The sequence below is a fragment of the Lepisosteus oculatus genome, chromosome 2, assembly GCF_040954835.1.
Source record: "Lepisosteus oculatus isolate fLepOcu1 chromosome 2, fLepOcu1.hap2, whole genome shotgun sequence".
NCBI classification, from domain to species: Eukaryota; Metazoa; Chordata; class Actinopteri; order Semionotiformes; family Lepisosteidae; genus Lepisosteus; species Lepisosteus oculatus.
In genome coordinates, this window is record NC_090697.1 from 47136028 (window position 1) to 47148508 (window position 12481).

The following is a 12481-nucleotide window of genomic DNA, read 5'->3' on the forward strand; positions in this document are numbered from 1 at the left end:
CATCTCAGTCAGGCTGTATCGACCGGCAAGAACATGAGCTCTTTAAACATGCTGCCTCTATTCCAAGAGCTTGGAGCTCACTTCAAAATACACAATTGAACAACCGATCATAACTACAGAACCACTACACCTACAGTATGTGTCCCTTGCTCTGTATAGTCAGGTCAGTGTGAAAACTTGTTAAAACTCAAACTTGACTTTCCATCATCACAAAAAAAAAATCGCCACAATTGTTAATTGTAATTTGCAATCGTAACATCAACCGCACATGCTCTTTGAAAACGAAAATTGATATCTGTTACAATATTGTATTACTGACCTGTTAATACTGTCCTTTAAAAGCTATATAATACTATGCCTTTAATGACCGTAAATGTTACGCTAATTACCATGACAGATGGAAGTTAAACAACTTAGAAACAATTTAGAAAACGTTAATCTAAAGAATTTTAAAGTAACAGCCACTACAGAACAAGTCACCACTCGAAGATGTAAATGTCTATGGTTATAAATTCTACAAAATCGAATAAACGTAGAACCTTTTACACTTAAAATTTCCATTTATAGTGGAAACCACAAGGGTCCTGACTCTGGCTGCAGGTTTATAACATGGAGAAATTATAGTAGTTACGTTTGCGGTGGTCTCAGACTGAAATGTCAGAGACAATGGGTAAATTATAGGTTAAATCGTAATGTATCGGTTATGAACCAACCAAGTTCTGGTTATGAATCTTGTGAATTTTTCTCTCTTAATCATTCGTGAGCGCAGGGAACACTTCAGGCATCTTGTCGAGTTCTTACCCAGAAGAGAGCGGATTTAGGTGGCAAATGTGCTTTCGAAAGCTGTGAAACGTAACAGGAAAGGCTGAAGCGGTTTAAAACGCACGGCAATAAACACACGGTTTAAAGGACAAAAAATGTTCAAAGAGAATTTGGTTTGTGAAATCAGAAATGCCAGTAACGGGGAAATGCAGAAATAACATAAACTTAAAATAAATACTAAACAGATTTAATATTCAGTAATTTCAATGGTGAGCTATAGGAGTAGGTCAATTACTTACAATAGGTGATGTGCTTCGTAAGGTTTAGCGATTTTTTTGTACATTTACAATAAATTAAAGAGCTGGTATATTTTTAATAAAAAGCACGAACAATTTTGATTTAAAGTCAGATATTCCAGCAAATATATGCTGTTTAACATATTTCTCATAATACTTTTTTTCGATCAGGAAAACGTCTTTAACAGCTATTTAGCTTTCACCTGGTTAAACCGATGGTTTACAGTAATTGTTTAAATTCCAAATTCATGTCTTTATGCTTCATGTTTGATTACTGTAGCACAGGAGTGAAGGTATGAAGGAAAATTCCTTTTCTTAGACGCTGGCATAACATTCCCTGCACCTTCACACGACAAACCAATATTTTAGCACATCTTTTTTTCCCCAGTGAAGATACTTAATATTAATGAAGGAGCTATTTATAGGTAACTAGGTTAGAGCAGACACAGGAAAAGGTAGGCATCATAACCAGGTAACAAATGTCACAAACATTTCAAAGTTTTGAGATTCCATGAGGTTTTGCAACACGGAGTTCTGATCCATACGCCAGATTCTTCATTCAACGCATTTATTTTACTTAAAAAATGCGTTTCTCTCCTGTAGCGCGTATCTTCCTCTTTCTAGATCTCCAGCGAAAACTTCACTCCACAGCTCATTTGTTCTATATTAAACAATTCATTGGCAAAACATTCGCTGTGAGCGAAGGAAATAATGCTAAAGAAAAGTGTGGTCAAAGAGAAAAGTGAATGTGTTCAATTTGCTAATGGAAGCCAGTGGCAGCATGCTGGGAACTACAACCATCCAGTGTAGTTGAGGCTATAAAGAATCTCCTTCGATGTTATTTCTTTACGCAAATTTATTTCAGGTGTTAGGAAAGGTATGCCATCTTGTGGTGAGCATAACACACGAGTCTTCCACACCGAAAATAATTTTACGGCAAAATGCTGATTTTAACGCCGTAACGGTTTTCATAAACATTACCATGCAATCTTACTTTGTCATTTTCAATTTTATGAGGAGAATGCGTTTGGGTGAGTGCCAGGTACTTAGTTAAATCTTTTTCTGATACGACTTGTATTGGTATCTTTTAATAAGAGCAACCAGTTAGAAATTTCACCACAAATTCTATTAAGTTCCTTTCAACAGATCATGGGAACGTACTAGAATGAGCATTTGAAAGTAGTTGCTGTTCTCATTTGATAGGTAGCAAACCAGATTAATCAACACCACATGCCATTACATCAATTCAAGAAAATGTTTGTTTGCAAAACTAGATCCCAGCATGAAACAGCAACAACACTGGACCATCTAGAAAGATTTCAGTTTATTTAACATTTTTAGTCATATTAGTAAATATTAAAACTAAACCCTTAGTCTCCAGTACCAGAGTAAATGGCTAGAGTATGGTTCTATGCAAGTGACTTGTTGGTCTTTACACTGCTGCTACACAGGATCCCAATGTACACACAGAGAAGCTTTAGCCCTAAGAAAAAAAAAAGGCAGAAACCCAATACATTTTAAGGAGCCTCTAAAGATTAAGTTAAATTATCTTCCCTTACAGTTTTAATGGCAGAAAGTGCAGATATAACAGGAAACAAAACACTGCAGTGCATTATTTACAAAACACTGAGCAGCATGCTTTGTATGTCAAAAACACAAATCCTATTCATCCTTGGGTCCATCTTTGGTTTTAAGAGGAAAGCAATCGCCTTGGATAAGAGACGATTTTATGAAATCTTATGGGCCATAACCATTCGACAAACATTAACACAAGTTTACTACTACCACCAAGTATTGGTTTAACTAAATGTCATTGTCATCATGACTGTAACAAATGTTATAGGATTAATTTTTGCTTACAGAAATATAACAGGATTTAACTAGCCTATTAAGAATTCTGTCAAGTTTCACAAATTCTGCAATGTAAACCAAACATGGAACCAAACATGCGACAAGAAAAAAAAAGTGCAAATTCAATAAGGTATCTGCATAGGTTTTCAGCACTTTGTAGTACGTATTTTGAAAAGTCAGGTGGTGAATACAGCAGGATACGTGGAATTTCCTGTGGGATGTTCTCTATATAGTAAAATCTGATTTTCCATAATGACCCAGCTTCTGCAGAAACTGTACAGCTTGTTCAAACACTACTGAGTCACAAGAGCAACATCAACCCAGTGAAAACACAGCACTAGCACATGCAAAAAACCTCCAAGTCTACCTTAAATGAACCATAAAATAAAAAAAAGAACTTACAAATAAAAAAGAAACCACAATTAACATAAACAAGCTTATTTTAATGGATCTGCAAAACTGTTTGAATTTCCAATGAAATATTCAAACGTTATCCCCCCCCCACTTTGTGAATTAGTGCTATTCCTTTGATTGAGCATCTTGGCAAACCCAGAAAGGTTGTCCAATCCAAAGAAAAGAGCACAAAGAAGTACTTGAAGGAAACCATACATGTAAAATAAACAGTCATGGTAAAAAACAAAAGATTCTCTTCAATCGACAGCAAGAAATTCAAACTTTTCTGCACTTCCTTGTAAGTTCATATACTGACACTGTTATGGAGAAGCAGTAAGAACTGAATATTAAACTGTGAAGTTATAAATGGTTGGTCGATCATGGACGTGGCTCTACCATCAAAGATTATGCTCCTTTTATTCCATGTAAGGCACAGGACAAAATAATCCCACCTAGAAAAGTTCAAGCAAGTTCTACACAGGTGTTTGTCTTGTCACTTTTACACGTGTATACAAACGGTAATGACCAAATACAGTTATACATAACAGAAATTCCACTATTGTACAAAATTGTTAATTCTAATTTTTTTTTTAAATTCTGACTTTTTATTTTTGCCGGTTTCTAAACCATTATGAGTCTTGAGGTTGATCGGGAGTTTTGACTGATCCCAGAAATAAAAATAAATGTAGTGGTGAGTCTGAGCAACTTTTTTTTGTATCCATTAAAAAAAAAGGAGACAAGAAACACGACATGATTTCTTTTTTTATCTATACATTTTTTTGAAATAAAAATTATATTGTCAGCAAGCAGTCATGAATGGAAGAACAAAAAGAAGATTAAAGTTTTCAAATGAGGGGAGGGGGAAGGGGGGAAAAGGGGAAAACAGGAGGTTAGATTTAGGTGGGTCAAGTGGTTTATTTCCAGAGTTTAGAAACTGAAAAAAGGAGAGGAGGGGAGAGAGAAGGGAGTTGTTCAGCTGCAGCACTTGCTCTTCCAGCCCGTTACTCCACTTCCGCTGCTGATATCTACGTTTTCACTGTTGGGCTCTTTTACGGGTGTCTGCAGAACAGGAAAAAGAAAAAAAAAGTTGCATTAAAAGCCTTGTCCAGATGATGGAAACCAACTTGTCAGCACGGTACAATGTATTTCCAAGACAATCTTTTTTCTTTACTAAAATCAGCATGTGACATATAACAGTTACCATTTTCTCCTCTTCCCACACCCCTGCAACTCTTGCAAACCATACAAACAGGGGGAATATGAATGTTAACACCACCACATAACAGAAGGCTGTTTTACGTCAACTTTCTGGGCTGCCAGAGTACAAAGTTTTGTCATGAAAGCACAAATTTGCTTAAGTGGATTTTAAAGTTATTTGCATCACAGCTCACAGGGGAGGGGATGTAATGATTCTAAAATAATATACTTCAACTGTATTACAAGAACCACAGTGTGAACACATAGATCAACATGCAGAAGAATATGGCACATGCATAACTGTAACTAACTTTTTTAAAACTGTATACACTGCTGCTCATATTTAAAGTCTTTAAACAGCCTTGCCTTCTGACTACTTTAGTGAACTAGTAACTCTCTATACGTCTACACATCATGAACACTCTTTATACCATGGCCCTCTCAGTCCCCCAAATGAAGCACGGGAAACAGGGAAACCACAGTTTCTGCCGCTCCAAGGATGTGAACTCATAGCCCATATCAGAACTTACAAGTCAGCCTACAATTGCAAATCCAGTCTCAAAACTTTTTATATCCTAACTTAACTATTGATTTGTGTATGCATTTACGCATTATGGAAGGTGCTACATAAAATAGTTAAAAGCCTTTTTCCTCCCCAAATGAAACATCAAATACAAATCTCACAAAAATGGTAAATTTGATGTAACCATTTATCTATCACCTGTCTTCCAAGAAAACTTTCACATTTCAGAATTTCCACAAATTTGAAAGAGTAATACTGAAAAGGCAAAGACTTTTAGAATAGTTATGCTCCAATTGGTTTTATTAAGAGATTATTGCAATTTCCAGCATCAAAGCTATTCCATATCATTTTTAAGGGTATAGGAAAACATTGATGTCTGGAAAATTGAAAATTGAATATGGCTCACAAATCAAACTAAGCAGATATATAACTTTTCATGTCTGAAATGAACAGGAGATAGTAGGGATTTGATTGCCATTAAAATTAAACACTGCAACCCTCATGGAAATGTTTTATCTTTCTTGAAATTAATATACTATATTATAATAGCCCTTTTAAAGCACATTTTTGGGGGCTTCTAGTTCACTTGTTCTTACAAGGACAGATCTTCTGGAATAACTTTACTGAAAACTATGATTTCTGGATTGACACCTCACAAAATTAACATTACCTTGATAAGGTAAACAAAATCTACACATCATCCAGCCGACATTTATACCAGTAGATAATCACATTTCCTTCCCGGAATTCTTCCCGAGATTTGAAACTATACCAAGAAAACCATTACATGACATCACAAATATTCTGCACCTTCAAAGCAGTCATGTAGAACTGTTCAAAGGAGCATCACTTCCTGTACAAACTAGGTGTGCAGCGATGACACTTCCTCGATATGAATACACAAGATCAAATTATTACTAATTATCTGTATAAATTATTGCATATACGCCTAAATTAAATTGGCAATAATACACAGTAATTGAGCATATTGGATTTCTACAACTTCCTAGTAGTGTACTGTTTTTCTATTTGAAAAACAGAACTCCTTCAAGGGGCACCTCTGCATGTTAGGGAATCTCAGTCTGGGCAATTAAGTGAATGTCAGGCCCTATCAGACCATGGGCATAGCAGCATAACCTGTCTGCTGTGCCTGATATCTCTCAGTTACCGGAGCAGAAAGGTTCTGTGGCCTTTCCACCCAAACCACTAACGTATCCAGGCATTAATGTGAAGTAGAGGCACATAAGCACAACTACTTTGTTTCAACGGACCTAGGTATTTTAAGGTAAGATTTTAAAAATGTAATGTTTAGTTCTTAATTTTACTGCAAAATGAAAATGATCATTCTAGTGTTATGATATATCTTTGATTTAAAGAACTGATCAATGATTTTAATAAGGGTTGCAAGACTATTTTAAGAACCAAAGGGGTCCGGACTGTAAGAACTGTAGTAGAAACTAATCTTAGCAGCAAAACAATATGATAACTTTACACTGTACAGTAATTTTACAATTATACATGTCTCTTTAGTTTGATTACCACATTTTTATAAGCCACATCTCTTAAAGGCATTATATACAGTGCTAAGAAGAAGTTTATGAACCCCTTAGTATTTTTACAAATGATTAATACTGTATATGAAACTGAAAATATTAGACAATCTTTAGATTCCTAATAATAGAAAACCTGGTGAAACAAATGACACAAAACATGATATTCTTGCAAAATATTTGAATGTTGCATCATTTGAGAATCAAATCATGTGACCAAGTTCGTGAACCTTCAGATTCAATAACTGGTATGAACCTCCTTGAACAGCAACAGCAACTGCAACTAAATGTTTCTTATCATTGATCAGTCTCTCACATTGGTTTGGCGGAATTGGAGCCCACTCCTCACAAAACTCCTCAAATCTGTGATGCTGGAGAGAAGACTTGCATGAAAAGCGTGCTTCAGGTCCTGCCACATTTCCATAGGGTTTAGGTCCTGACTGAAATTATTGTAAAACGCAGAATGTTTTGCAGCCACCTTCAATCTGTATAGTGGCCAGTAGGGGGCTCTCATCCTCCGGTCTGTATGGGTCCTAGTGCCCCAGTACAGTGACAGGGACAGTATACTGTAAAAGGGTGCCATCCTTTGGATGAGGTAAACCCAAGGTCCTGACTCTCTGTAGTCATTAAATATCCCAGGGCGTTTTTTCTCTACTCTTTTTGAGGTGTTACTCCAGCATCCTGGCCAAATTCCCCATTGGCCTTTACCAATCATGGCCTCCTAATAATCCCCATCTATAAATTGGCTTCATCACTCTGCTCTCCTCCCGATTGCTGATGTGTGGTAAGCTCTCTGACACACTATGGCTGCTGTCACATCATCCAGATGGGGGCTACACATTTGTGGTGGTGGAGGAGAGTCCCCATCACCTGTAAAGTGCTTTAAGTGGAGCCTCCAGAAAAGCGCTATATAAGTGTATGTTATTAATTATTTTATTACTATTATTAATATTTAGGATCTGTCTTTCCACAAACTGGTCTACCATTCTCGACTATAATCTTATGATAGTATGCAGAATTCATGGCTGTGTCAAGGATGTTAAGCTGTTCTGGTCCTGGGACAGCAAATCAACCTTAATCCACCACACTCCCACTCCCTGCTTGACAGCTGGGATAAGGAGGTTTTGTTCAAAAGCAGTGTTTGGTTTTCTCCAAACGATGTTTCTCATTTATGCTTTTAAACTTGTCTGCCCAGTGAACTTTGATCCGGATGCCTTTTGGATCATCTGTGCACTCTATGGCAAACTTCAGACAGGCACCTGTCTTATTTTTGGAGAGCAGCGGGTGTCTCCTTTCTAGCCTCTCCATGAACACCATTCTTGTTCAGTCGTTTTCTGACAGTCATGAACTGTCGCATTAGCCAAGGAGAGGAGTGGCCTGCAGTTCCTTGGGTGGTATTCTGAAGTTCTTTGTAACTTCCTTGATTTTCTGGCTTGTTCTTGGAGACATTTTGGTAGGGTGACTGCTCTTGGAAAGAACAAGTATGGTCTTGAAATTTCTCCATTTGTAGACAGTTTGACAGTGGTTTAGTAGAGGCCCAAATCCTTCTTCTAATCCTTTCTGGACTGAGGAGCATCAAATAACTGTGAACCTTCCTTAGATCGTGGTATGATCTAATTTCTGATTTCATAGGGTGGGGCCTTCCATACTCAGTCCCCAATATCTTCTAATTTAGACACCTGATTTTAATTACAGAATGACTTTGGATTTAACGGACAACCTCCTCAAGGGAAATTTTGTCTATAAAACCAGAAACATCTTACTTGCCAGTATAACAGACAAATGCACAAACAAGGTAAAAAATGACATAGTACATACATTCAGTATTGCAAAAGACATGGAATTTGTTTCTGTAAACCCTATTTAAAACAAAGATTCGTTTTACATACAGAATTGTGCAGATCTCTCTTTGGGATTCATCAATTTTTCTATGCAGTGTACGAACACCCGGAAACTACACGTTATTTCATAATGTTAGTATTTTAAACAAGCAACACAAACAACAAAAGGTAACTTGCACATTCTTTAGTACTCATATTTTATACAAGTTAAAATGAATCAAGAAAACATTGTATAGCTCAAGTAGTGAGTCAGGTCTCACAGTTAAGCTGCATGAAGAAAACCCATACCTTTCGAAGTATGTCTTCTGCTAATGTGAGGAATGCCTTCTCAATGTTGATATTTGCTTTTGCACTTGTCTCAAAAAACCTAATGCCATGTTCTCTTGCAATCTGTAAAGAGAAATTCAGTTAACGGGGATGCTTCTGAAGTTGGTGTCAACAGGGAAAAGGATGATTTTCAGATTTAAGGTGGTTTAAACCATTTAAAGCTTAAAGACATTATCAATATTCAGGAAGAGAACACAATCAAACCCCTCAGAAAATAGCTGGAAAGAAGTTAAAAAATGTCTTTCTCTCTAAGACCATAGGTCTGATTTTGTACTTGCCTTATACATACGTAAAGCAAGCAACCCAACACCTACAAAGTCTGTATAATCTCACTTAGATATTAAGCTTAATAAGCTTGATTTAAATTAGATAAAAGGTTTGAAAATGTCAAAAGAAAAGTATCTAGTTACTTAGTCCTTATGATACTCAATGTTAGTCAGAATGACAAGTGTCCCTCTCACCTGCTCTCCCTTTGCCTTTGGTACCACTCGCTTGTCCTCCATATCGCACTTGTTGCCTAGCAGCATTCTCTCTACGTCTTCGTTTGCATGCTGGAAGGAAAATATGCATTTTATCAGTGCAAGAACATCACTGCTTGATGTTTTTTTTGAAAATGTATACAACTTTAGCCATGAGGACAAGTACGCCTTTACTATGGATACACTGAGAGGCAAGGAAGACATTTCCATCAGTGAAACCATTTCGATTCCATGAAGGGTTACATAGTAAATACATTAGTTTGCTCACTTTATCAATGCAATAAACACAGATAACACCTACAAACAGCATTGATATGACTTGGCTGTGACATTACAGATGTCTTGGACGATGATGGCGACAATAGCTTGTAGGGGTTGTGGTGGGGACAGTGAACATGTCCATGACTGTTTTAGAATAAAATTAAGGTCAAAACCATACAATACGTCCAGAAACTGCAATTATTTTTCACTGAAACAATTTATTCCAACTCTAGCATATGACAACAAATTAAGAGTTCTGAGACTGAGTTTATAAAATTGAGAGTTTTTATAATGGCCGACAGCTTGAAATAACAACCAATAAGTCCAAAATGATGGCAAAAAAATTAAGGAAAAAAAGCAATATACAAGTAACCTATAGACAAATTTCAATAGAATTTCATTTCATTCTTGTGAGAATTTCATTCTTGTGACAAATGCATATAACTTTAAAAAATATTGATAAACTACAGCGACATTTTACTGATAAATTATTCATAGGTTGTATTTGTTATACTGCTGAAAATAGAGAGGACTGTAATAATCACTTAAGGGGAAACGACCAATAAAATGTAAACAGCTTATGTCTCAAAACACCTGTAGTCCACTTATTATAGTAAAGACTATATTTTAGCTGACATGATGAATACAGGATATATGGGTTTGCGTTTTTACAAGCTCTTAAAGAAATACAACAAAGAGTTAAATTAGCAATAGAAGCACAAGGTCCTTTTTAGTCTAGTAAGCTTCACCGATTATGCTAATTTATATTTGAGGTTCATTGCAAAGAAACTGGGTGCTCTTGGTTTGCAGAGCCGACACAGAATACAATATTTAAGCTAACCATCTTTCTTCAGACTACTTGTCCAGTCTAAAAATATTGTTTAATACCTGGAAAATAAAAACCTCTCAGAGCACTGAGCTATGGTGTCGAGTTGCTTAGTTTCACCTGCTAAATAAAGCTTAACACTTCTAAAGCTAAAATGCAGACTGTACTTGTACAATGAGCAACCCTTAGTTAAGCTGCAAGTTAGATAGTTTAACTGGACAAAAAAAGGCTAATTTGTCTGGGAATAATTGGGGGGTGTATGAATTTTGAATTACTAGTCTTCAGTTTCACATTACTGGTGCAGTAATGCAAAAAATCAATTCAAGTTGAGTGCCTGGACTCAAAGAAGGTGAATACTCATCATATCAAGACATTACAGAGTTTTCTTTTAAATTGCATTTTTAAAAAAATAACTTATTTCTGTATTTGTAGAGGAATTTGTGCAAATCAGCAACAAAAAAACCCATATAAAAGTAATTTCTATTTGAATTTGATAAAATATTATGAAAAAACTCAAGAAGGAGGGAGGGAGAGTTCTGAAGTCATAGTTCTGCTTTTAATTGTCAGGCACTGGGAAGCTTGTGAGGCTTGAGGAGAATATAGATGGAGCAAAGTACGGGCTAATCTTTAGGGGAAAGCTTGCTTCAATCTTCTAAAGACCTAAACCTGGGAATGTCCGCAGGATACGGACTCAAGCACCAGGTCAAAGCCATACAGGAGTGGCAGAACAAGAAATTTGTGAATTTTTTGACCCGTCAGATCAAGCTCCTAACCTGAAACCAATAGTAAATCTGTGACTGCATTAGAAAATTCATCAATTTAAGTTTGCATGAAGAATGTGTGATTCTGGAATACAACGTTGGTAGAGTCTTCTCCCCCAGTTATTACAGCCAAAGTAATGACAATAGATCATGACTGCTTAAGAAGTCAGTTTAGTTTGTTTTTTCTATGGATGTCTTGCTAAAATTTTAATTTTCACCACTAAAAGTGTTCAGTTTGAGCATTCAAGTTTTAATTACAATACTCATTGGACACATTGGAATGGCGCTGAATACTTTTGCAAGGCACTGTATTGTAGATGGATAGCTGTTTTACTTACAGTATTCTTAGTACATATATTGTAAATATGACCTACTCAACAGCAAAGTAAAAGGATCACAGTCACAGATACTTAAAAAACAGGAACCCATTTAAATGAACTCAATAGCAATTGAGAGTTTGGATCTCTCCCTACAACCGGCATCTGCATAAACCTATTTTGTTTGTTTAAAAGTATGGAGGAGAAGAGAATCAATTTCACCACCAAACGAACTGTCTCACCTCGTCAATGTTTCGCAGCCACTTGCTGATGTTTTCAAAGCTTTTGGCATTTGTGATGTCATACACTAACATGATCCCCATGGCACCTCTGTAGTAGGAAGTGGTGATTGTGTGAAACCGCTCCTGCCCTGCTGTATCCCTGTGGAAATGAAGGGAAGAAAAATTACACTTCTAACATTCGGCAACTTGCAAAACCTTCCCCCGTCGGGAGAAAACTCTTTATCCCTAAAAGCTCTTGAGGTCCCTTTTATTTAGCCATTCTATTTTGGGTAACCCAAAGAAACAGACCAATTTAGTGCTCTGTCAAACCACCAAGTGTGTCAAGTCAGTTCCAGACTGCATTTGATTTTTATAGTTCTAGTGGTAGTTTACTTGGTAGGGTGTTCTGTAACCCTTTTGTAAGATTTGAGTGAACAATTTCACATTTAATACTTGTACATGTACATGTTAGGTTTAAATTACTACTTTTGAAAAAGGTGTCTTTCTGGAGGAAAGTGTTATACTTAGCTATACGAGTCAATTGATTTTTTTATTTAATGCCGATTTGTATTCACTACCTCACAAAACTGCTAGACATCTGCGTGTTGTAAAAGCAATCAGAAACAATTAAATGTTTTGCACCACCTGAAAGAGTATGGAGAGCTCCTTTAATGGTTTTGAAAATGCAAACAGAACTGCTTTCAACCAAGGAAAACCGTAAAGGGATTCCCAATTCTTTACTCCTTTACACACAACAGATACTTATCTTCAAGGTGACATTCGATCTCTATCTACTGTATGCACTGCTTCAAAATCAATGGTGATGTAAAAAGGTGTCTGACAACTTGACAGCAAATTTAAGCACTGCCAATTGAT

General features: G+C 36.4%; 1 protein-coding gene across 1 annotated transcript in view; it reads right to left on the reverse strand.

Moving 5' to 3' along the window:
• Positions 1-2360: 2360 nt before the first annotated feature.
• The window catches only part of rab10 (RAB10, member RAS oncogene family), a 40532-nt gene continuing 30411 nt past the window's right edge, over positions 2361-12481 (reverse strand). Inside the window, exons 3-6 of the mRNA XM_006625855.3 lie at positions 11627-11765; positions 9202-9291; positions 8702-8803; positions 2361-4361 (exon numbers count right to left, since the gene is read on the reverse strand). Coding sequence (XP_006625918.1) covers positions 4275-4361; positions 8702-8803; positions 9202-9291; positions 11627-11765 — 418 coding nt within the window. The 3' untranslated portion in view covers positions 2361-4274. The remainder of the gene's footprint in view (positions 4362-8701; positions 8804-9201; positions 9292-11626; positions 11766-12481) is intronic.